The 25,515-nt window shown below is 41.1% G+C and overlaps 1 protein-coding gene across 1 annotated transcript; it reads left to right on the top strand.

Moving 5' to 3' along the window:
- Positions 1-2,682: 2,682 nt before the first annotated feature.
- On the top strand, positions 2,683-24,257 carry FBXO9 (F-box protein 9). Its single transcript, XM_070360647.1, has 13 exons — positions 2,683-3,139; positions 6,536-6,625; positions 7,837-7,992; positions 10,198-10,255; positions 12,024-12,123; positions 14,175-14,305; positions 15,080-15,194; positions 17,751-17,869; positions 18,069-18,159; positions 18,827-18,922; positions 19,383-19,476; positions 21,780-21,931; positions 23,644-24,257. Exons 1-13 carry the CDS (start codon positions 3,137-3,139, stop codon positions 23,750-23,752), a joined length of 1,314 nt encoding a protein of 437 aa, XP_070216748.1. The 5' UTR covers positions 2,683-3,136; the 3' UTR covers positions 23,753-24,257.
- The last annotated feature ends 1,258 nt before the right edge of the window (positions 24,258-25,515 follow it).

The following is a 25,515-nucleotide window of genomic DNA, read 5'->3' as shown; positions in this document are numbered from 1 at the left end:
TTGCATCATACTTAACCATAATAAAAAATATTTAAAATAAAAACCAGACTGCGTGTTAGCATCCATTGGAACTTCAAGAGTTTTTATGTTGTGAGCAACTTTAGTTTGGAAAACTGGATTGTTACTCAGGTGGAGAACACTCTAGGTAACGCTCTACAGATCGGTCTCAGGGTGTAACTAGTTATTTGAAATTTAACACTGCTTAAACGCCATCACTTGTGTCCTTAGTTATATTGCAAAGGTAAATCATCCCTATGAGGCCTGGCTCTGAACCGCTTTGAAAAAATAAATTGCATCGAGGTCCTCGATTTAAATTCACATAATTGCCCCAAGCCAAGGGTTCTCACACTTTAGCTGGAGCCATCAGAATCACCCCAAGAGCCTGTGAAAACAGATTGCTGGGGCCTCTCCCCCAGAATTCTGGTGCTAATACTACTGGTCGGGAGAAACACATTGCCCTAAACAACACAATTTAAATTAATAAAGCAGTAATCCTTTCTCTGAGTTTAGATCTCCCAGCTCATACCAGTTTTCTCTGTCTTTGTTTTTAAATTCTAAGAACTGAAAAAATTATTTCCAAAAAGAATCTATGCAAAAGGCCCGAATCCCTCTTTTCCCTTGCTTCTGTTGAAGAAACAAGATACAAGACTGCCAAGCTTCCTTAGACTTCCTGTCCCAAATGGGAAAGGGTCATCTGTCCACTTGGCAATTGTATAACAATTATCTACATTCATGTTTACCTACATAACACCCAAACCATATGGCAAATGAGAATTGAAAGTCATTATCAATGAAAAGATATGGAGACAGGAAGCAGCCTAACAAATCATATAATCACCCCTATGAAAAGTGATTTTTGAAGTATTTAAAATGATCAGTTTTAGTCAAACTCAGTTGATCAAGCAATTGGCAAATGGACTGTCCTGATCTACCTTTAACAAGGGTCCACTGGGCTAGTAAGTGGCTTAGGTCAGTAGTCCTAGCCTAGGGAAAATTATAACCATGTGAGTATTACATAATATGATGAAATAAAACAACCATGTAAAAGGGTCCAGTGGATAGAGTGGATACTTGTCTAAAATTTTAGATGACAGCATTTTAATAAAGTAGATGCTCAATTTATTGTTACAAATACTAATTATTTTATTAAACTTTGTTGTTCATTTATTAGAATAATAGAAATAATGTCATGAGCATTCAACCAGTTTAATGAAATAGACTAGTTCTGAAAATATTTCAGTACCCTATTCCTCATTTGCAAAACCGATCTTTTGTATTCATAAATCACATATAGCATTTCCTTCTACTTTTAGACTACATCTAGTCTTTCCCCCGTTTTAATTTCAAAATATGATTTAGAAGAGGCCATTGGGAGGAAAATCATTATTAAAAGACCTAAGCTCTACAGTCTCCTTTAAAAACTACAAACCGGTAAATTTTTAGTCTCCCTTAAGTAAGAATGTACTTTTTACAGGTGGCTGACTTAGGCAAATGAAAACATACCCATGAGAACGATGGATCCTAATATTAAAAGATAGTACTTGGGGCTTCCATAATATAGCTCACCATTCTGCACCCCTCCCTTTCTTTTGCCTTTGTTTTTCTGCAGAAAAATGTACTGCATTACTAAGATCTAAATAAACAGAATAAAATAACGGATAAGAGATTTAAACTCTTGTGAATTCGTGGAATCACGAGTAGCGTCTTGAAAACCTGGTGACTATTAGTAACCCACACCTAGTAGAAACCTCAGAAACTCCATAAATGTTTCCTTAAAGAAGGTAAGAAGCTCCAAGGATAGGTTTACACATAGCATGCCAAAGTCAGCATTTTAAACAATGTCCAGTGTTGGAAAGTAATACACCGCCAGCCAAGCCGGAATGCCTTCTGCGGAAGTGAAATCAGGTGTTTGGGCTTTAAGAGGCGGGGCCAGAACAGCGTGTGAGTACCGGCGCTCTACGTGGAACCGCTGACTACAAATCCCAGTGTGCCACGGGAGCCGTCGCCGCAGTCTATCGGGGCCGTAGAGCCCCAGCGTCCTCCTCGCGTTGCATGATGGGGTTTGCAGTGCGACTTGCGTTGCAGGGGGTCGGGGGCTAAGTTTTCTCTCCTGCTTTTTCCTGAGCGCCTCTTTTTCTCAGCCTCCAGAAAAAGGTGTTTTTGAGAAGCTTAGTAATTATGACAGCCTTACGATAGTGGAATTCCACTGTTTCCTTGTAGTCCTGGATTGGGATTCTAGCCACTGTCGCCGAGAACCGTGTAGCGACCATCCCGAGCACCCAATTCGATACCTTAGGACCGCTTGCCTGAGGGTCTTAACTCGAAGTTTGAGCACCCCACTCCAGTACTCTTGCCTGGAAAATCCCAATGGATGGAGGAGCCTGATGGGTTACAGTCCATGGGGTCGCTAAGAGTCGGACACGACTGAGCGACTTCACTTTCACGCATTGGAGAAGGAAATGGCAACCCACTCCAGTGTTCTTGCCTTGAGAATCCCAGGGACGGGCGAGCCTGGTGGGCTGCCGCCTATGGGGTCGCATACAGTCGGACACGACTGAAGCGACTTAGCAGCAGCAGCAGCAGCAGCAGCAAGTTTGCATAAGTTCACTGAACCGAACACTAGGTCGACTTTGGCCTTCGGACACCCGATGACCTAACCCGGCCTGTGCCTCGCGCGCAAACCAAGTGAATGTCCCTCGCCCTCCACCGGGCAGCAAGGGGGCCGCGGAGCCGTGCGACGGCGGGTCGGCAGTGCGCATGCTCGCCGCGCCGGCGCAGGTTTCCGCAGCAGACTAGCAGCTCCGCTGCGGCGTCCGGGGTTTCCAGCAGGGCCGGCGCTCCGGTTCGCGCAGAGTCCTTGGCCTCTCGGCGGGCCCCCGGCGTCCCTGCGCTCCGCGAGTCCCCGGCCGCCGCCCAGCGCGCCACGATCTGGCCCTCTGCCCCGCGAAGATGGCTGCCGTACGCCGGGCCCGCAGTTACTGCCGATGCCTGGTTCGCTTCTCCGACCGAGAACTCTGCTAAGCCCCGCTGCAGCAGACGGCAGGAGTAGACACCGGACTCCCAGCGCACCTCCTCGCGGGGGCGGTGCCGAGGGGGCGCCGAGAGCCCCTCGGCCGCGGCCGGCCGGCCAGCCAGCATGGTAAAGCGCCTAGGGGCTCCGGCGAGCGGCGGACGGGAGGACCCGGGCCTGCGGGGAGCCCCCGGGAAGTGGGGAGGAGGAACCTGCGAGGGGTGGGGTCTGCAAGGCTACCACCATCCTGGGGTCCTGGCCTGAGGGAGAGGATGGTGCCAACCTTGCCGGATCCCCGGAGTTACTTCCTGCGGACCGCCCACCCCTACCCCCGGTGGGGGCTCCAGTTTAGCAGAGAGTGATTGCTGGACGGCCGAGAAAAATGCCTCTCTTCGGCCTTCTGAGGATATTTAACCAATCTCTTGCCTTTATTAAAAGCAGCAAACATAGATTGAGGTGAGCCGTCGCAGTATTTGAAATCGGGAGGGAGCTTTGGCAAGTGGAGACACTTGTTGATCGCCGCCCCTCCCTGCAAAAAACCAAAAACAAAACCTGCCCAGGGAGCCGCCGTTCTGGCCTTTTAAGGCGTCTTGAGTTTAGGACGCACTTGTCCCAGGACGCGGTGGTGCCCGGGGCAGGGTTTTGGCTGGCGGTTTGAGGGATTCTGTCGCATTTCAGGGCCCTGAAAGCCCGAGTAGTCCAAGTGGAGAGACTGAAAAGCTCCAGAAATTGACAAAGCAAGTTCCATGGAGCTATTGCGTGCTGGCACAGGTCGTCTGTGCCCCATGCTACTTTGCTTTGGCTTCCAATAAATTGTCGATGCGAGAAACTAATCTCTGGCCAAGTTGAATCTTCAAGAGTGAAATAATGCCAAACTCATTAGTTTATAGTAAACACCCGAGTGTTTATGAATGTATGAATGGTTGAATGAGTTTATGAAGTCAATTTGGAGAGTAAAAAACACTAACTCTGCTTCTAAACTTTTAGAGTTCTCTGACCAGGATTAAGCACTTAACTTTGGGTATTAACTCCATCTGTGAAACAGTAAAATGATGAACACATGAAGCTACTCTGGTGAAAAGTGTTAGGTCAAACTCAATTATGTAAAACAAAGTGAAAATCTCTGCATGACAGCCGAAGACCTACTTATTTCAAGTGGTATTTGAGTTGAAAAATGCAGTAAAACCCCAAATTTGATTTGTTTTTGTCATCGTACTGTCAAAATCAAAGTCACAGTGGGTTAGAGCTCTATTATCACACAACTCAGGGAAGAAGAAAGATGCTGTCTGTATTATCCGTTTCCTGTCTCCTTACCTCATTCTTGAGATATGCATTATATATTATCATGGCATTTTATTTGTTAATTCAGCCAATTTTTTGAGCACTTATCAGCCTGGCATAGTGCCAGACCCCAGATCTTGTTGCCAGTGCACTAATTCTAGTGAAAGAGATGAAAGCTCAACAAAATTCTTCAGTGCTATGATACCAGCACATGTGTAATGGGAAAACAAAAGAGGCAAGTAAAGGGGTCAGAAAATGTTTCCTCCTGGGGTAGTCCCTGAGCTGAGTCTTGAAGGATGAGCAGCAGTCGCCAAGTGGGAGGAAGAGGACACTGACTGGCATTCCAGATGCTGAGAGAAGTAGCATGTGCAAAAATTGGGTGGGAGGTGGCAGGAGAGAGAGCAGGGGGCGCTCTTGAGGGCAGTTTGGGAGGACTGTTGGGTTAGAGGTGGAGGCTGAATTACTGAGATACATCAGGGACTAAGGTCCCCTTCCATTAGCCGTCCTTAACGTTTACAGTAATAAAGCAGGCCCTTATTTGGGTGAGAAATACACTTGTTAGATCTATAAATTCAAACTCTTTTATTGTGTAATTTGCATTAGTGATGTTCTTAGTAAGGGGCTTCCCTGGTGGCTCAGAGGGTAAAGCCTGCAGTGCAGGAGACCTGGGTTTGATCCCTGGGTCAGAAAGATCCCCTGGAGAAGGAAATGGCAACCCACTCTAGTACTCTTGCCTGGAAAATCTCATGGACAGAGAAGCCTGGTAGACTACAGTCCATGGGATTGCAAAGTCAGACATGACTGAGCAAGTTCTCAGCTTAAAGAGACAAAAAAAAAAAATGTATTTGATAATACTTATATTTTCCAGTTTTCTGGAAGTTCCTCTGAGTCTCTGGCCTTTCGCGTTTATTTCTTCACCACTCAGCCTTCCCAGAGTGCCAAACACTTTAGCATATACTAACTAGTTCACCTCTTACAGGCCCCTTTGTGGTAAGTCTGCTTGCAAGAGATAAGATGGGAAGCCAGGCTTGTTTGTGTTGTGCTGTGAAGTAGTGCAAGTGTATCTGGTTGCTGTGCTTAAAGATAGGTGCTAATACAAACATCTTAGTCCCAGGAGCAAATTAGAACCCAAACTGTCAACTGTAAAACTTCCTGTGTTTGGAATAAGTAACATTAAATAGATTGTATTATTTTTATTTCTAACTGACCTTCTAGATCACTTCCCTGATTGCAGCATTTCTTTATAGGATTGAACACTTAAAAGTGTTGAGCAAGTCTTATTTGCTAAGAGGTGTGTTAGGTAACAGACTGCACCTGGGCAGCATTTCATTTTCAGTGGAAGGTAGGATTCAGTTTTATTTAGCAAACGTTTATGGAGACTAAAAGGATAAAATGGAAGGATACTGACCTGGGGCCTCTATTAAGTCCTAAGCCATGCACAGTAATTCCAGCCCTTTATTCCACTTTAAGTCAATCCAATATATAAAAAACCTGGATTTATTTTTTTAAAAAGGAAGAGACTTCTTTATAAAAACCTTCACTGTTAACATGTCTTTGATTTTAATGAGTTTTTCTGGTACATTTAAGATATTAACAAAGTCATTCACACATTAATAACATTCCCGTTTATATAAAGATAGGACAATCATATATGGGCTATATGTTGTTGTCCAGTCACCGAGTGGTGTCTGACTCTTCGCGACCCCGTGGACTGCAGCACAACAGGCCTCCCTGTCCTTCACCATCTCCTGGAGTTTGCCCAAGTTCATGTCCATTGCGTCAGGGATGCCATCCAGCCATCTCATCCTCTGATGCCCTCTTCTCCTCCTGCCCTCAATCTTTCCCAGCATCAGGGTCTTTTCCAATGAGTTGGCTCTTTGCCTCAGATGATCAAAATATTGGAGGGCTATATATCCTCTTTTAAATGATCCATGAAACAAAAGCTATTTGAACTCTGTCCTGCCACTCACTGTTACTTTCTGAAACAAATCTGAAACAAAGTGTTCTTTTTAACCACCTACCAAACATTTTAAGCTGGAGATCAGTGAAGTACTGTATTCTACAGTATTAAAAAGTTGAAGTACCAGATTTTTCCAACTGGAATCATTTTCCTCATCTGTGAAGAATTTATATGGAGAGAGACAACTATGTGTTTCGCTGGGCAGGCAGCTCGGTAGGCAGTGTAGGTTACCCAGGGAAACTGGTGTCTGCGTGTTCTTCAGCTTTTGTTTCCCTTCTCCTTAGGCAGAAGCTGAGGAAGATTGTCATTCCGAAGCTGTCAGGGAAGGAGATGATGATGATGAAAATGAAAGCCCTGCTGAGACGGATTTGCAGGTATGTTTCTTCATTTGTGCTTCAGTTCTTATTCTGTTGGTTTCCATACATAAGCAGGAGTTGGTCATACTTACGAAGATTCTTAGGTCCTTATTTGCATTGACTATAGCTGTGTTTTCATACTGGTTTTTGAAATGCTTCAATTATAACTATGTTATGGATTTCTTTTCCTGTAAAAAGGAATATCAGTGGCTACTATGTCATTCAGTTATGGATTTAAAGTGTTCAAGGCATAAGCATGAGTAACACCCATCACCTTAAAAAAATTGACAGATTTGACCGTCTAAAAGTTTGAGACCTATGTATAGCAAAAGATCTTCTAAATCAAGAGAAATAATTAGCTGGCAAAACTATTTACCATGTAGAGAGAGAGGGTTGATATCTCTCATGTAAATATAATATCCTTATGAAATTAGTAAGAACATAAGATAGATAAAAATGGACAACTAATGGAAAAAAAAATTAATATATAATTAATTTATAATATATATAATATATAAGTAATAAACATTTATTAATTAAACATTTTAAGAGATAATCAGCCACAAGAAGAATTTTATCACTTTTATCACAAGTGTTCTGATCACTTTTATTGATTAGTCTTTGGGTGGGGCCCACCTGGGAAGAAAGTATGGTCTTGCTGAGGCCTTAACCACAGGGCAGACAGCTGAAGGCTGTTTGGTAGCACTGCCAACAGTTCAGATGTGGAGGTGGGTATCTAAGCAGCACACCAGAGCCCACCACACTGGAAGGCTTCACTTATTCTGTATTTTAAAAATTTTTTAATGATGCATATTTAGAAAAAAATAATTTCTTAAAAAAAAAAAAAAGAATGGTTATTACAGAGTTGAGGCTTACCCACAGAATTTTGAGATGATGTATTCCAAGTAGAAAGCTTGAAAACATCTAAGTTTAGACTCTTAAGTGATGGCTTATATTTTCAATTCCAGTTAAAATTTGATTTCCCTGTACCGTAGATTTCTCCTGTATAGAAAATCTTATTTTAGCAAACTTTCACTGTTTCTTCAAAGTCTTAAGTAAAAATTATCTTGGAAGATAACAAGTATTTGGTGGTAGTAATTTAAAGACCGTGTTTTCTCATCCAAGAATATGTATGTGTGTGGACATTGGTGTTGGACTATTGACAGATTGTTCCAGAGGTGAGGTCCTCTTCCTTGGCAGGTCTTAAGGCATCCTTCTCCCCCTCCCAGGCACAACTCCAGAGGTTCCGAGCTCAGTGGATGTTTGAACTTGCCCCGGGTGGAGGCTCAGGCAATTTAGAATCTCGACCGTGCAGAGCAGCGCGAGGCTCTTTGCTGAGGGCAGCGGACACCAGAGGAAAGCAGGAGCTGGCGAAAGAAGAAAAGTTAAGTGTTATGGGCGTTGTACATGGAAAGATGTGGACAAGTGTGCCAGTGTCTCCATCCCTCAGGACTTCTTATAGGTCTTTGGATGATATGTTACTCCTCCTTTGCTACAGGTACACAGTCTTGCTGGGACTCTTTAGTAATGCAAACACCCCTGAGGTTCATTTGGTCTCTAAAAGATAGATTCCTTTGAATTTATTAATAGAAGCCCCAAAGAGGAAAAATTTGTTCAAATGTTAACACTTTCCCAAAAGCCTTACTGTAGTATTTGGTTATATTTTGAGTTGAATAAATTTAGTGATGCAGTGATTACTTCCTTATCCTGGAAAATTGCAGATGCTTTCTAGTGGTTCACCTCTTTCTCATGCTTGATCACACAAAGCACACACAGCCCACCGTTTCAGATTTCACCACGCTGGTCCCTCTGTGTCCTTGGTTGCTCACCTTCCTTGTATGATACAGTGTAGTGTTTGTGTGTAAGCTTGTACATCCTCTAGTACACGTTAAATCCTTTCTAGCTGACTTGTAATACCCAGTGCAATGTAAATGCTCTGTAAATAGTCACAAGTACAATGTCAGCACTACATAAATAGTTGCTAGTGTGCAGCAAATTCAAGTCTTGCTTTTCAAAACTTTCTGGAATTCTTTTCAAACATTTCTGATCTGCAGATGGTTGAGCCTGAGAATGCTGAGCCCAGGGATGTGGGGAGGTTACCAAATCCTTTCCTCCACAGGGGCTGTCATCTTCACACCATTAGACCCAAGTTTTCATTTACAAAAATTTGCCGTTAAATAATTGACATTACTGTGACAACAAAAGACGTCCATATTTGCTTTATTTCAGTTTAGTTTGGACATACTCACAGGTTCATGACCCAGGACAGTCTTGTGCACGCCTCCCATCCTCCCTTGATGATGATGCCTTCCTCAGCTAGACTTTTTGGAAGTAGATAGAACCTTGGTACAACCCAGAGCTTATTCAGATTTCCAGGCACTTGACTGTGGGAGTGTATATAAACAGTTCTCTGTAACTTTATTACACACGTCGCTTGATGTAGCTACCATCAAAATCAAGATACAGAACTGTTCTGTCACCACAAGGCCCCCTTCCCCTACCTCCTTAGTTATATGCTCTCTTCCTCACCTCCTCCACAGCCCTTCCTAACCATTGGCAACCTCTACTCTGGCCTCTATTTCTCTAATATTCATATGATATTCAAGAAAACGTGCAATTCCTTTGAGATCCCTCCCAGTTGTTGTATGTGTCAGTCGTTTGTCACTTTTTCACTGCTCACTCGTGTTGCATGGTATGCACATACCCCACTTTGTGGGACCGCTCACCTGTTGAGGGACTCGTGGGTTTCAAGTTGGGGGCTGCTCTTACTGGAGCCACTATGAATATTCATGTGCAGGTTTTTGCATGAACATAAGGTTTCATCTCTCTGGCCTAAGTAAGTGCAGTTGCTGAGTTTCGCGGTAAGTGCCTATTTGGTGAAAAGAAACTGCACTGTTTTCCAGGGCTTCTGCACCGTTTCGTGTTCCCTCCAGCAGTGTATGAGTGACTCAGTGGCTCCGCATCCCCGTCACCCTTTGTTGTCATTACTTTTTAATATTAGCCTTTCTGATAGGTCCTTGTGTCTCCCTAATGGCTAATGATGTTACAAAACTCTTCATGTGCTGTTTCCCATCTTTATAGGCCCCTCTGTGAAAAATGTTTGTCTTTTCTAATCAGATTTGCTCATGTTTTTACTGTTGGATTTTAAGAGTTCTTTATGCATGCCAAGTACAAGTCCTTTGTTGAATATGTGGCTTGTAAGTTCTTTCACTTTGTAGCTTGTCTTTTCATTTTCTTAAGAGAGCTTCACAGAGCAAAAGTTTCTAATTTTGATGAGGCTCAATTTATCAACTTTTCCTTTTATGGATTGTGCTTTTGGTGTCCAAATATAAGAACTCCTCACCCAAGTCTCCCAGGTTTTTTTTTTTTCTTTTTCTTTCTAAAGGTTTTTAAAGTTTTACTTTTGGGTCCTTGATCTGTTTTTGAGTTACTTTTTTCTGTAAGCTGTGAAGTTGATCTTGAAATTCACTGTTTGGCTAGTAGCTATGTAACTGCTGTAGCATGATTGTTGAAAAGGCCATCCGTACACTACTCAAACTCATTTTTAATACAGATTTTCAAATATTGTTTTTCACTGTTTGTTTTTATAGGCTCGAGAACTCTTCCTAAAAGCAGTAGAAGAAGAACAAAATGGAGCTCTTTATGAAGGTAAAAAACTCAGATTTTTTATTACAGAATATTCTGTAATATTCTGAATATTACAGAAATAGAGGCCAGAGTAGAGGTTGCCAATGTCATCTTGTCATGACATTTCTGAATAACATCTCATTACTGACCAGTTTTTTAAAAACTGAAATATATTTGCTCTTTGTTACTGACCAGTTTTTTTTAAAAACTGGAATAAATGAGAACATCAGTCTCTGTAAATTTGAGATTTTTTTTTAAGGCATGAAAAATAAAAATTGTACTTTTATATAACCCATCTCTTTCCAAAAATATTGCTAAGAAACATTGTCATGGGGGTAGAATGAGTAAAATAACCTTTTCTAATTTAGAATTTAACATTTATTAATTATTAAAGTCTTAAAAATATTGTTACTTACTGAAAAATAGGATATGCTCTTTTTATAGGTCAGTGTTTCTTCGGAGGAGGAAAATACATAGGACAGGTTGAAGAACATGTACATTTTTTCTCAATTTTAATTAACATTATACAAGAAGGAATACCCTTCAGCCTTTATTGTCTGTTTTGTTGGGTCCGTAGAAATATGTAAGTAAACCAAGAGATGAGGCTGTTTACCAGATTAGGTTTATAATTAGGCTTTCATTTTGTGATAGAAAAGCTATTAATTGGGGCATGGAAAAAATGCTAGCGCTGGAGTCGTTGGAAAATGCCCCTCAGATAACATTTTCAGAATTGTTGCATTTATTTGCAAGTTTCTTCTAGTGGTGTTTTTACTCTGACATTTGAAAAGGGCCCAAATGATGACATCCCTCCTCAGTCGTTATTAGCCTGTGAGAGTCCTGTCTCCATGTGGTGTTCAGTAACTCACCCCAAGTGGCAGAACATGGCAGAGTGGATGGACTGAATGGACTTGGCCTGAGGGAAAAGAACTAATCAGCTTCTGCAGCCCCAAGTTATATGATCTCTCACTGGTCTGGTTCTAAACCACCTGGCCAGGAGATTTATTTAAAAACAAGTTTTATAGGTTATTTGGAGAAGGCAATGGCAGCCCACTCTAGTACTCTTGCCTGGAAAATCCCATGGGTAGAGGAGCCTGGTGGGCTACAGTCCATGGGGTTGCTAAGAGTCAGACACGACTGAGTGACTTCACTTTCACTTTTTACTTTCATGCATTGGAGAAGGAAATGGCAACCCACTCCAGTGTTCTTGCCTGGAGACTCCCAGGGATGGGGGAGCCTGGTGGGCTGCCATCTATGGGGTCACATGGAGTCAGACACGACTGAAGTGACTTAGCAGCAGCAGCAGCTAAGTAACAGGCAGCTGGAGTAAAGGAAGATGAAGTTGAAGGATAAATTCAAAAAAAAAAAAAAGAAACCTTATTCTACTCAGGAGGAAGTATTTGATTTTCCTAAGCTCTGCACACCAGAAAGAAGTTTGCTTAAAGTTGTTTTTGCTGGGGCTACAGCAGTGACATTTTCAAAGCCCAGAGAAAGACAACTACATATAAAATCACTTCTGACAGTATGTGAGAGGCTGAGGAAAAAGATGGGCTAAAAGATAAGGGTAAAATGCAACATCTTAAGTTTCTGTAACGTGAGTGCTTCAGAAAAAAGACTATTTCTGAACTAGTAGGGTTTGAAAATGAGTTTGCTCACTGCTCATGTTGCGTATAGAAAAGGGGAATTTGGTTGTTTGTAAAGAAAGTTACCAAATTAAACCACGATCAGTGTAATCAAAGGAAATGACGAAAATGTGTGGTCATAGCTAATTTAGCTTTATTTCTTCTTTTAGCCATCAAGTTTTATCGTAGGGCTATGCAACTTGTACCTGATATAGAGTTCAAGATTACTTATACCCGGTCTCCAGATGGTGATGGCGTTGGAAACAGCTAGTGCGTATATAATTTGATAGACAGTAATATATAGAATTTGTTAAAGTTAAGCGTCTTTGCCCTGTTGACTCTTAGCATGATAAGACAGTGCTAATTCTGTTAAGTTTCATAGTCTTTAGTATGAAGACTTGTTTATAAAGTTGTAGACATTTTTTAATTAGGGAAATTTTAAGATTATAGAAATGCACATTTTAAACAGATATAACAAAAATAAGGTAATGAAAGAGGATTTTTTTTCTTTTAATAAAAGCGGTGATTACTGAAAAGAGTAAATTAATGGACGTGTTTCAACTTTCTGAAATCTATAAAGTCAAAATGATTAAAGTGTAATCAGGCCAAAGCTGAAAAAGGTTAATAATGGTTTAATAATGTTTGAAATTGGGTACATGGGGTTTTATTACACTAGTAATTACACTTTCTCCTTTTGTATCTGTTTGAAACCATACATTTTTTTTTTTTTTTTTTGAAACCATACATTTTTAAAAAGGTTTTTTATTAGGAAAATGCTAGACTCTAGTCAGACTTGGTTGTAGATAGAATATTGTTAAGACTAACATCTCTTTAAAAGCACAAGGGCCAGATATAAGTGCTTTAGTATGAAGACTTGTTTATAAAGTTGTAGAAATTTTTTAATTAGGGAAATTTTAAGATTAAAATATGGAAATGCACATTTTAAACAGATATAACAAAAATAAGGTGACGAAAGAGTTTTTTTTTTTTTTTTTTTTCTTGTAATAAAAGCAGTAATTACTGAAAGGAGTAAATTAACATATTTTTAAGCCAATACTTTGACGTTGCTCATAAAAGAAACCTAGAAAAGTAGAATTTTTGTAATAAGATACTATATCAGTCAGTCTTACATAACCTCTGGCATGAAACAGTTAAGAAGTTACCTTTATTGATAACTTATGCTGACTGCCTTTTTTAACTGCTTATAGTATTAACACTTAAGCTTTGACTAAGCCATATTAAAAATATCCCATTGAAGTCAGCATTTGTTGCCTGTTTGAACTTTGGTGCTAATAATAATTGTTCACCAAATTAGATTTAACAGCACGAGGTAGTTCATACTCAAAAAGACTTGTTCAAGGATTTTCTAAACCTTCTTGAAATTTAGGGAGAGTCGTTTAGACTCAGGTCTTAGCCAGTTTTATAAATAGATGCCAGGTGCTGTTAAGAAAGGTTGTATTAAAACATTAAAACAGCATTTCTTTCTCTCCCATCCTGTCACACAGATCCAGGTGTTCTGAAAATTCCTTCAAAATAATAGTTGTTTCTTATCAGACCTAATAGGCCCTAAAAGCCTCTGCTGGTTTTTTGCCTCCTGTAAAGAGCTGGTAGCAGAGCCCTGCAGTCCCTCCAGCCTCAGCCACATGTCCATTTTGTTGTCTTTTAATAAGCCCTTCCTGGTTTTCTAACTTCATCCTCATCCAGCTTTTTTGTAAGTCTGATCATTTTTAATGTTACCCTCAGCAAAACTGGAAAGCTAGATATTTTTCTAGAACTCTTAACTACACATTTGTTTATGCTAATAGATTACTCATGGACCCTGCTTTTTAAAATTATATATTTTCCTCTAAAGGAAGGGTTATAAGGTACATATATTAGAAAGCCTTCTTGGTAAGTAAGTACCTCAGATGACATCTGTATATTTTATTTTTATTCAATTCGAATGGACTATGTTCACTTAAAAGGATATATTTACATATGATTTTTAAAAAATCATTTGAAATTATCTTTTTTACTAATTCATGAAATCTCTACCTTATCATAAAACTAATTAATTAAATCTCAACACCTATATCCAAAAATTTTTAATTCTTCCTCTGTGGGAATTAAAATTGCTGAGGCTTTTTCCTTCAAAAAGTTGGTATGGTACCCCTTTGCAGGGCAGGGTAAACTTTTACCATGTTTTTGAAAAAGAGTAGTAAGAAGTTTGCTTTTAGATGACTTTTTCTAAAGCAAATTTGAAAGTCCTGTGAAAAATCAGTTTCAAAGCTGTGTTGTATAGACTGGGGCACTGGGTTTATTCACCTCCCTTCTTTTCTTAGCATTGAAGATACTGATGATGACAGCAAGATGGCAGACCTCCTGTCCTACTTCCAACAGCAGCTCACGTTTCAGGAGTCTGTGCTCAAACTGTGTCAGCCTGAACTTGAGAGCAGTCAGACTCATATATCAGGTGTGACTTCTTGCTCCTTGTAACTCAGAAATACTTTTCCTTAGATTGAAGTTTTCCAAACTTATAAGGTCAGATAACTGTCATACAGTAGCTTTAGTTCCAAGTATAGTGGGGGGTCTAATTATAATTAATTTGTGTAGACAAGCTTCTCAGTGTCTGAAGTAGAGTGGAATTTGTAGTGTAGTTGGTCGAGGATGCCATCTTCTTTACAGTGATGGTCTAAGAGGGTGAATATCTTGAGTTGGTGGGGCAGCCCTAAGAAAACTGGAGAAATGCTGGTATCTTCAGGCACTTCAGCCAAGTTGGACAGTAGTCCTGAAACAGGCTGAGTGTTTAAAAATGAATGTTTTCTCTTTCTTTTCATGTGTTTAGTGTTGTTTAATTTGCTCTGGGAACTTTTCAAAGGAGGACAATTGAAAATTTTCAAGGAGGTGAAAATAATCTTTTAATGTTACATATGCAGTGCAGATCATACATATGTGTACATTCTAGATTATTTTTTCTAGTATTTTTATATATCTTGACAATGAAATGATCTTCCACGGGAAAGGGGAAAGTAGCTTCAGAGATGTTTTGTACTGAAAAGACAAAGATATTTGTGTTTTGATGTTAGGAGCCATTATTTCTTTTGGGTAGTTAAATACACTTATCAGCTCCAAGACGATCTGAAGGGTGGTTTATAAAATTTTAGGAATAAAAATATCTGCACTGAGAATGTGACAGTCAAGTGACAGGTAGGAAGAGGAGAGTCACTGAGGATGGTTTCCTTTGCAGCTCTGCCGATGGAGGTCCTGATGTACGTCTTCCGTTGGGTGGTGTCCAGCGACCTGGACCTCAGATCATTAGAGCAGTTGTCACAGGTGTGCAGAGGATTCTATATCTGTGCCAGGTATTTACTTTTTTTTCCTTTTTTTTAAGCAACTCTGGCTGTGGTGGAAACCATGAAAAAGCAACCAGTGAACTGGGGAAAAATATTTTCACACCAGATATCTGATGGGGATTGATATCCAAAACATATGAAGAACTCATACAACAGTTGCAAAAATCCCCAAGGAACCTAATTAAAAAATAGACAAAAGACCTTAGATGTTTTTTTCAAAAAAAGATATTCCATGGCCAACAGGTATACGAGAAGTTGCTCAACGTCATTAGGGAAATGCAAGTCAAAACCATAGTGAGATATTAGTTCACGCCTGTTTGAATGGCCATCATTCAAAAGACAAGAGATAAACATGGATGTTGGTATGATTGTAAGTTGGTATAGCTACTATGGGAAACAGTATGGAAGTTCCTCAAAAAATTAAAAATAGATTTACCATGTGAGCCAGCAATTCCACTTCTGAGTATATATAAAAAGGAAATGAAAACACTAATTCTAAAAGGCGTCTGCACCTCTTGTTCATAGAAACATTATTTATAGTAACCAAGACTTGGAAACAACCAAAGTGTGCACGGATGGATGAATGGATAAAGAAGAGCCACATATATAAAATGGAATATTATTGAGCCACCATGTATGGTCGTGGATGGACTTCTAAGGCTTTATGTTAAGTGAAATTAAGTCAGAGAAAGACAAATACTATATGATCTTACATATAGTAATCTACATAGAAAAAGAGAATTTGTGGATTTGTGGCTACCAGAGGTGAGGGAATAGGGATTAGAGGAAGATGGTTAAAAGGTACAAACTTCCAGTTTGAAGGTAAGTACTAGGGATGTGATGTACAACCTGCTGGCTGTGGTTACCATCACTCTATGATAGAAGGCTGTTAAGAGAGAGTGGACCTTAAGAGTTGTAATCACAGGAGACCTTTTCTTTTCCTTGTAGCTCTATGAGATGGTGGATGGTCACTAAACCAATGATTTATTTCACAATAGATGTTAATCAAACCATCATGCTGTATACCTTAAATTTTTACAGTGATGTATGTCAAATACTTTTCAATGAAACTGGGGAAAAGTTATCCTATACATTTAAAATCTTGCATGTGAAGAATAATTGTAGTTTAGTATAACATTTAAGACAGGTAATGTTTTATGAGGGCTGGGTGCCTTATGTAAAAATATATACTTTATCCTTAGCATCTAGAACATTTTTTAGATATTTATTTATTTTACTTTATTTATTTGGCCATGCCAGGTGTTAGTTGAGGCATGTGGATCTAGTTCCCTGACCAGGGATCGATCCTGGGCCCCCTGCATTGAGAGCTCAGAGTCTTGGCCACTGGATCACCAAGAAATCCCTAGAACTTTTTATAATTTTGGTTCTTAAAATTCAAATGCATTGTTTTAAAATAACCTAATTTCAGTTGAAGTCCTGTCTTTTGGGTAAAACATTTGAATTGCTTGACGGCTTTGTTTTTTGATAGTTCTGTGTGTATTTCTATTTAACAAGTACCTGTCAAGCTCTCTAGTTACTCCATTAATTTTTCTTTTAATTATATATGAGAAAACATTGTAAAAAGGGAATTAAAACAGATCTTCAGGGGTAGGATAAAACTTGGTTGCAGAAGTATTCATTAAAAAAAAAAATACATTGCCGTGTTTGTTTGGGGGATGTCTCTTTTTGCAGTCTGGCTTCCGTATAAATAGTTCCTCTGTCTTATTTCAAGTTACAGATGAATTTAAAATTATTTTGTGTTGTGTTAGAATCAAGTCAGTTGCTTTGCTTTTTGCAGTAATCCTGTAACAAAGTCTTGTTACGGTTAGGGTTGGTGCCATCTTCAAAATCTGCCTCCGGTCTGATTGTTTCACTGTTTCTCTAAGTATCATTTTGGCTCAGCCACCTAGGCCTGCTCTGGATTATGGCATTGGCATCCCGTGTGGTCTCTGAACGTCCACTCTTACACTTGAGCTCATTCTCCATAGACCAGCAGAGTCATCTTTTAAAACCATCAGTGGTACTTAGAACCTTCTAGTGGCCTCCTCTTCGCTCAAACAGCCACCGCCACCTGCAAAATTTCCACCTCACCTGTCCCCAACCACCTCTCCACAGATGCCGTCTGCACTTCACCAGGTCACTTTGCCACAGCCACATCATCCTTCTTGCCCCTTGTTGAGCATGCTGGCCACGCTCCAGCCCTTGGGCCTCACCTGCTGTGGCGTCTGCCAGGATGCCCTTCCTTGTCACTGTAGACACCTGCCCGGAAAAGAGAGTCTGTTTCCCACCCACCTGGTCCTGGTCCTTTACCCAGCTTTGTTTCTTCTCACACTGAGCACACTGCCTAAAACTTTTCTCTCATTTTCTTGTTTTTCGTTTGCTTTCCCTGTAGAAAAGCAGGGCCTCTGCCCTGCCCATCCGTCTGTCCCAGTGCTCGGCACAGTGCCTGGCTGGTGTGCAGCCGAAGTTGCTGAATAGAAGATGCCTGTTGGCAGAAATGCTTCTCTTGTCTGAGTGCAGATAGGGCTTACCTGTTAAATGTATTGATGTGCTTTTATTCCCTAGAGACCCTGAAATATGGCGTTTGGCCTGCTTGAAAGTTTGGGGCAGAAGCTGTATTAAACTTGTTCCGTACACATCCTGGAGAGAGATGTTTTTGGAAAGGCCCCGTGTTCGATTTGATGGTGAGTTGAACTCTTTAGAGCAACAGAGATCTGTTGTGCTGATTTTGATAAATACATAAGTCTTCATTTTTCTATACCAGACCTGAGTACTGTAAGCATATTTAGAGGAAACCTCAATAAAAATAAAGCTGGAAACATGTTACATGATGGTAAAAGTTTTTTATTAAGTTCTTTTTTAAAAATCTGTTTCTTTCTGTAGGCGTGTATATCAGTAAAACCACCTATATTCGTCAAGGGGAGCAGTCTCTTGATGGTTTCTATAGAGCGTGGCACCAAGTGGAATATTACAGGTACAACTGTAGTAACTCAGTGAGTGAAAATTTTCTCTCTCCAAGTGTTAGTGCATTAGTTATCAGACATTGATTTCGCGTGGCTTTTGCGTTTATAGACAAAATGGCCCCTGGTGTTTTTATCCAGTTTCTAACAGGAACTGCAGACAAAGAGCCAACAGATTAAGATAGATCAGGGAATTCCCCTTGGCTCTAGATCTAGAATTACTTTGTATTTTGGAGCTCCTCCTTGTCTTCTGTCTTATCAGAGCGCTTGGGCTGCTATTCAGGCTCATCCTCACCAGGTATCCACGTCACCGAGGAACAAGTCGGCTGTGCTGACTACTGTGGAGTAGACAGCATTGGGCCTCTGTTTTGTATGACGTTAGGTAGTGCTTTAGGGAGAAACACGCAGAACTTTAACAGAGCAATGTTTAATCCAATTTATTTCTATTCGGTGAGTGACACTAAAAGTCCCATGGCTCCCTCTAAGGAAGGTAACACACTGCTCTGTTTCTCTGCTGCTGGCCTCACGGGCCACGTCCGTGTCAGTGATGTGTGCCAGTCCTCTGGCCCGCGGCATCTCCCTTTCGGTTTCACAGCCATGCATAAGTAGGTCTGGGGACCAGGAAGTAGGGACGCGTTTCATATTTGCGCATGGCGTTCTGGTGTCTGCCTTGTCCCGCAGGTACGTAAGGTTCTTCCCGGATGGCCACGTGATGATGCTCACCACGCCCGAGGAGCCCCAGTCCATTGTTCCACGCTTACGCACCAGGAATACCAGGTGGTGGCCTTCTGCAGTTTCCTGTCCGCTTCACATTCTAGGTGGTAGCTTGCAGATTATGTAACTTATTACTGGATGATTAAAGAAGCAATCATCTGGGGCACTTGTGAAAAATAACTGATCCTGGGACTTATCTGGCAGTCCCGTGGCTGGGACTTGGTGTTTTCACTGCTAAGGGCCTGTGTTTGATCCCTGGTCAGGGAGCTAGGATCCCACAGACTGCACAGTGTAGTTCCCCGCCACCCCCCGCCCCCCAAACAACAACAAATACCAACCCCTGGGCCTCTCCCTAAAGCCCTCCTTCAGTAAGTCTGGGGCCTTGGAAACTAGGTTTACTCACATCGTACCTGATTGTCCTCAGGCTAATTGAGTGAATACTTCTAACCCATTACTTTCTCAGTTACTTAAATACACATAACGGATAAAAAGATTTAAAGTGTTTTTTTGATTTTGCTTTTAGAACGGATGCAATTCTACTGGGTCATTATCGCTTGTCACAAGATACAGACAATCAGACCAAAGTATTTGCTGTGATAACTAAGAAAAAAGAAGAAGTAAGTATGCAAGGCAGAATTGGCAGTTTTCTTTTAATTTCCATACCCTGCTCATTCAAGAGTCTTCTTAAAATTTCTTTCTTAAAGTATAGTTGATTTACAGTGTTGTATTTAATCATTCAATCATTCTCAATTAGAAAGGATGAAACGTACTCTTTTATAAATTATACTGTTAAACAAAACGGGCGTTGACTTAACAGCGTATCTCTGAAGAGAACTGGAAGGTTTCTAAAATGTGGTTATTTTTTATCAAATCAACTTATTTGTCCTCCAGGTTTCCTATTTTGGCCCAGGTTTTTTACATGTGAAAATGTAAAGCCAGGATTTCCTGTGAAATAACTAGTATGATTATATATGACTGTATTTTTGGCTTTTCTCATTTTGAATCATAGGAGATTTTCTTTCTAAATTGTCTCATATGGGTAATTCTTTCAGAGATATTTTTAGAATTTCAGTTTCTCCTGGAAATAAGCTAAAGTGAGATAATTTCCTTCTTCTTGTTCTTGCAAAAGGAAAAAAAAAAATGCCAAGCAAATACAATGGCAGAATCGTGACATTCCAGAGTATTTTAAACTCTCTCATCAGATTAAGGGACTGATATTTTCCAGCTTTTCTCCATGTGCATTTTTTTTAACCCTGGTTAAAAACCACAATGTGGACCCAAGAAGTTGTGAGGTAGTTAGAATAAATATTTCTGTGTTGTTCTTGTAATGAATATAGTTTCTGAACGAGGTTTGTCTTGTGTTGAGTCCACTCCCCACTCCCAGTGACCACATAGGGAATAGTTGTTGTTTTTTGTTCAGTTGCTCAGTCTTGTCCAACTCTGCGACCCCATGGACTTCAAGCTTCCCTGCCCTTCACTGTCTCCTGGCCTTTGCTCAGACTCATGTCCATTGAGTCAGTGATACCATCCAACCATCTCATCCTTTGTCACCCCCTTCTCCTCCTGCCCTCAATCTTTCCCAGCAACAGGGTCTTTTCCAGTGAGTCAGTCTTCGGATCAGGTGGCCAAAGTATTGGAGCTTCAGCATCAGTCCTTCCAATGGGAATAGTTAGTCCTTCATCTGTGAGTCCTGTGGCCCTTGGCTGTGGCTTCTCCAGCTCCCTCTGGCTCCTGGAATCAGGGGCTACAATCTGAAGGGCAGAGATTCTTACTATCATGGTGATCATAGCCTTGAGTTTCTTGAGATCAGAGCTGGGGAGTTGTGAGGCCCCCACTGTTAAAATGTTACCTAATAAGAGGGTTTAGGCACTCGCAACCTACGCCCAGTTTTCACTCCAGACTGGCGCAGTGAAACCATATGTAGTGTCGACATTCTTATGTTTTAGCAACATTCACAGAAGTGTGGTTCCAGTGAACCTTGTCACATCTGTTTCTCCGTAGACTAGTTTTCCGTTATTGCAAAAGATAAGTCATACTCTGCTTTTTCTGCCCCACTGTTTTCGAGTAGAAGAAAATATTAGGCCTAGAGATGGACGGGAGTTTGAGTTCCCATCTCCGACACTGACCCTGGGCTGCCCATCCTGGATCCTCATCCCCTCAACCGTCACACAGCTACCATGCGGTTACATGTCATACCTAAGGTTGTCATCCCGATTGAGATAATGTGATGGAGGAAAAAGTCTTCTGCTTTTAGAGGCTCTCATGTATTTCCAGGCACTCATACATATACACTCATACACAAAAGTCTGTCTAGTCAAAGCTATGGTTTTTCCAGTAGCCATGTATGGATGTGAGAGTTGGACCATAAGGAATGCTGAGCACCGAAGAATTGATGCTTTTGAACTGTGGTGTTGGAGAAGCCTCCTGAGAGTCCCTTGGACTGCAAGAAGATCCAGCCAGTCAATTCTAAAGGAAATCAGTCCTGAATATTCATTGGAAGGACTGAAGCTGAAGCTCCAATACTTTAGCCATCTGATAAGAAGAATTGACTCATTTGAAAAGACCCTGATGCTGGGAAAGATTGAAGGCAGGAGGAGAAGGGGATGACAGAGGATGAGATGGTTGGGTGGTATCACTGACTCGATGGACATGAGTTTGAACAAGCTCCGGGAGTTGATGATGGACAGGGAAACCTGGCATGCTGCAGTCCGTGGAGTCACAGAGTAAGACATGACTGAGCGACTGAACCAAACTGATACACGTTGGCAGTTGATAACCAGTATAGCTGTCTATCCTGTGTGCAGATAACTATGTGATAACACGTTGCTCAGGTATTTCCGTATAGATGCAGCTCCATCTGTCTCTGTGTCTGTCCGGGAAGTGAGGCCCCACTGTTGCTCACGCATCTCCCCTCTTACAGAAAGCACTTGACCATAAATACCGGTATTTTCGCCGTGCCCCTGTGCAAGAAGCCGATCAGAACTTTCATGTGGGGCTACAGCTGTGTTCCAGTGGCCACCAGAGCTTCAACAAACTCATCTGGATACACCACTCTTGTCACATTACTTACAAGTAGGTGAATGCCGTAAAAACCTCAAGGGTACAGACGCCGTGTGCCCTTCCTGTCCAGCTGAGGACTCAGGTAGGGTTTGATTCCTCAGAGTTAATGTTCGATCACAAAGGAAAACCACAGTATAATCTTCTGCAAACCAAAGAAATAGCCAACCTGAAGAAAACTAAAAGTGGGCCCGGTGGAGTGTCCAGAGCTCCCCCTAAGGGTCCATGGACACGTAGGTGGGCACCTCCCCTGTAAGGTTGAGAGCAGCCCCCATGAGTCTGTCGGGGCCTGGCCACTAAGCTGCACGAGTGTGACTGCAGTCATTGGCTTTCCAAGGCAGTTGTGAAACACCTGAACTTCTTTCTTCTCCATGTTTCAGTCTCATCATTTTTCACCTTATTTCCATTTGGTTTATCCCCAGGGATTATACACAGATTTTAAAGTAAATTGTAGTTAGGAAAGGAAGTCTGCTGAAATGATCACCAGTGTTTCAAAGCCAAATTAGTGGTTCCTGTTTAAAGCCATTAGTGGTTCCTATTTTAAACTTTTTATCCTGTGAGTTAGGATTTACTAGTGTGAAACAGTGAATGAACAGATGAGAGTGTGTGAGAAAGGAACAGTACTGAAATGAGTAAAATGTAAGAATTAGGAAAGTGAAATTTCAGTTCATGTAGATACTGATGTTAGCTGTTGTGAGGTTTGGAAGAATATTGGTGTGTGCCCGAGGGTCATTCCATGCCAGTTGAGTCCAGAGTTCTGAGAGGCAGGTTGGAGGTCGGTCGCCTTCCATCAGCCTCTCTGACGACCTCAAACAGGTTGCTGAAAGCTTCCTCAGTCACGTTTCCACCTTAGGAGTAATTCTTCCTACTCATCTGGGAGGTCTTGACAAAAAGACCATTTTTTTCTTGCTTCTCTCCATTATCTACTGGTCCTCCTGTCTTCTTTCTGCTTCTCTGAATAATTGTGAAGTAGAATTCTTTTTTTTTTTCTTTCCAAAGAAACTAAACCCAGAAGTAGAGCCAAGCAAATGATATTTATGAAGTCACTGGAATTTTCTGTTTTTGTTTATTTCTTTTCTTTTCTTTTTTTTTTAGGTGAAAAATAAAAGGCTGTGGTAATATATCACCTCCTTCCCCCTCAACCTGAAATTATGCTGTTGATTATGCAAATATTAAATCATTAAATTCTCTTCTAGGATTATAATTCTTTCTAAAATATGTTTTTTAACAAGAGCCATAAAATATCTAGAGCCTTTGACTTAGAAATTGTTCCTTGGGAATCTTTTCAAAGGGCATAAGGAAAGATATCAAAAACATTTACAATTGCCAAACACTGAAAACTAAATCCTCCAGCAAAGGGGGGATTAAGTAAATGTGGTAAAAGCAGACAGTGAAATATGCAGCCACAAAAATGGCTTCTGAAGATTTAATGATGTGAGGCAGTGCTTTATGTCATGATGTATAAAGCAGCGAAGTATGCCCTCAGCAGTGAAGCTCAGTATCAAGGTTGAGGCCCTGTCTGAGTGGGAATGAGTGATTTTTCTTTACACTTTTCTAATGTTTTTCGAATTTTCCACAATGCACCTATTATTTAGAATTGACTAAGATGAACTAAAAATGAAAAAAAAGGCTAATGCCTAAAATTAAACTCCCCCCCTAAATGTAGACAGGAATTTTAAATGAGCTGAAATCTCCTTGTGATGAGTGACTGTGGGCTCTCTTTCCAGATCTACTGGAGAGACTGCGGTCACAGCGTTCGAAATCGACAAGATGTACACGCCACTGCTGTTCGCCAGGGTGAGGAGCTACACCGCGTTCTCCGAGAGGCCGCTGTAGCCCTCACGTCCGCCCCCACTGCGTTGCATGAGTAAAAGTATATAGAGAAGCAGAGCAACCTAAGTTATAAATGTATATATATATATGATATATATATATGGAATTGGAACTTATTTTACATTGTCGGAGTTCTTTCAAGAAGAGTATTAAATTGATTATTTTTTTTATTTAAAGGGAAAGTTGATTCTTGGGGTGTTTGTTTTGAAATTAAGTTGAAATTATTTTAAGTTTCAGGACACTTATGTTGTAAAAAACCACATGAGGTTTTAAATCATGCCCTTTTGCAAGCAGACCTCAGAGCAGGCTTCTGTCCCATAGGCTGTCTTCTGACCAATCAGCCCAGTATTGAAACGCGTCAGGGGAGCACCCCCATGGGATCAGCATCTATTTCACGCATGACATAGCATCTTTTAACTAAAAGCTCAAAATGTGAATCCCTGTTCTGAATTTGTTTGAAACTGTTTGACCAGTGAAGATCATAAATAAAAGGTTTCTTTCAAGAAAATGTATTTGGATAGCCTTTTTCAAACGTCAGAGTAATGAACGGTCCTAAGGCAGCCAGCGAAGGCTCACAGATAAAGGAGTCATCTCAGTCTTTATAGGCAGCTACAGTCTGTAGTGTCTGTACCAGGACCCCATCCAGGCCCCCTACATGTGTGTGACATTAGGTGAGAAGAGAGGACTCCCTTGGGGCCAAGACTCTGAAAGAGCAGAAAGTGAAGTGAAAGTTGCTCAGCCATGTCCAGACTCTGCAACCCATGGACTGTAGCCCACCAGGCTCTGTCCATGGAATTCTCCAGGCAAGAATACTGGAGTAGGTAGCCACTTCCTTTGCCAGGGGATCTTCCCAACCCAGGGATCGAACCCAGGTCTCCTGCATTACAGACAGGTTCTTTACCGTCTGAGGCACCAGGGAAAGAGCAGGAAAGGATCCTATAAACCCAGGGCTAGCTCCTCCAGATCTCAAGCTGAGAAAAGAGCCGGCCTTGACCTGTATATTAGCACCTTAGCTGCAGTGCTGAGTATTTCATTTCAAAGTTTGTGTCCTGCACAGTTCTACCAGGTTCAGATTTGGTTTTGACTCAAATACAGCTCAAGTCTAGTATTGTGTACTTTCAGAAGTTGATACCTGCCACCACGGTTGCTTTCCAAGTTCAGAGTGGCATTAAAAGATTCTTCATGAGTTCTACAGTTCAGTGTGGGGACGGCCTTTTGAGAAGCTAATGTAATATTAAACGTGAAAACCGGACTTCCCTGCCTGTTCAGTGTTTCAGAGACTTCATGCTTCCAATGCAGGTTCAATCCCTGGTCAGGGAACTGAGATGAACATGCTGCAAGGCACAACCAAAAAAAAAAAAAGATGAAAACCATCCATCCAGTATGTGTTTAGGGAAAAGCATTCCATTTAGGTTGGCTTTCTGCAGCGGTCTGAGAGATGAGGAATGCAGGCATATTGCAAGAAAGTGCAAGCCAGTGAATTCTGTGCCAAGCTCAACCTCCACAGGAATGGGTGAGCCAAGACTGGAGCTAATTAACACTTAGTTAGGCTCACTGCCTTTGTGACACATTCCCTGATTCTACCAGGGCGCGTCCCCTTTTTGTTTTCCCAAAATACCCCATATTCCCACTATCCCAGCAGTTATCACACTGTTTTTTTTTTTTAAACATGTCAGCCTCCCTCCATAAAACTGGGTTCTTTGAGAACAGAGGGCTATTTCTCTTAAATTCCTGATCGCAAAGCACCCCTGTGCTGTGAACATTAA

Source organism: Bos mutus, chromosome 23, assembly GCF_027580195.1.
Source record: "Bos mutus isolate GX-2022 chromosome 23, NWIPB_WYAK_1.1, whole genome shotgun sequence".
NCBI classification, from domain to species: Eukaryota; Metazoa; Chordata; class Mammalia; order Artiodactyla; family Bovidae; genus Bos; species Bos mutus.
This window is presented reverse-complemented; position numbering and strand designations above follow the sequence as displayed.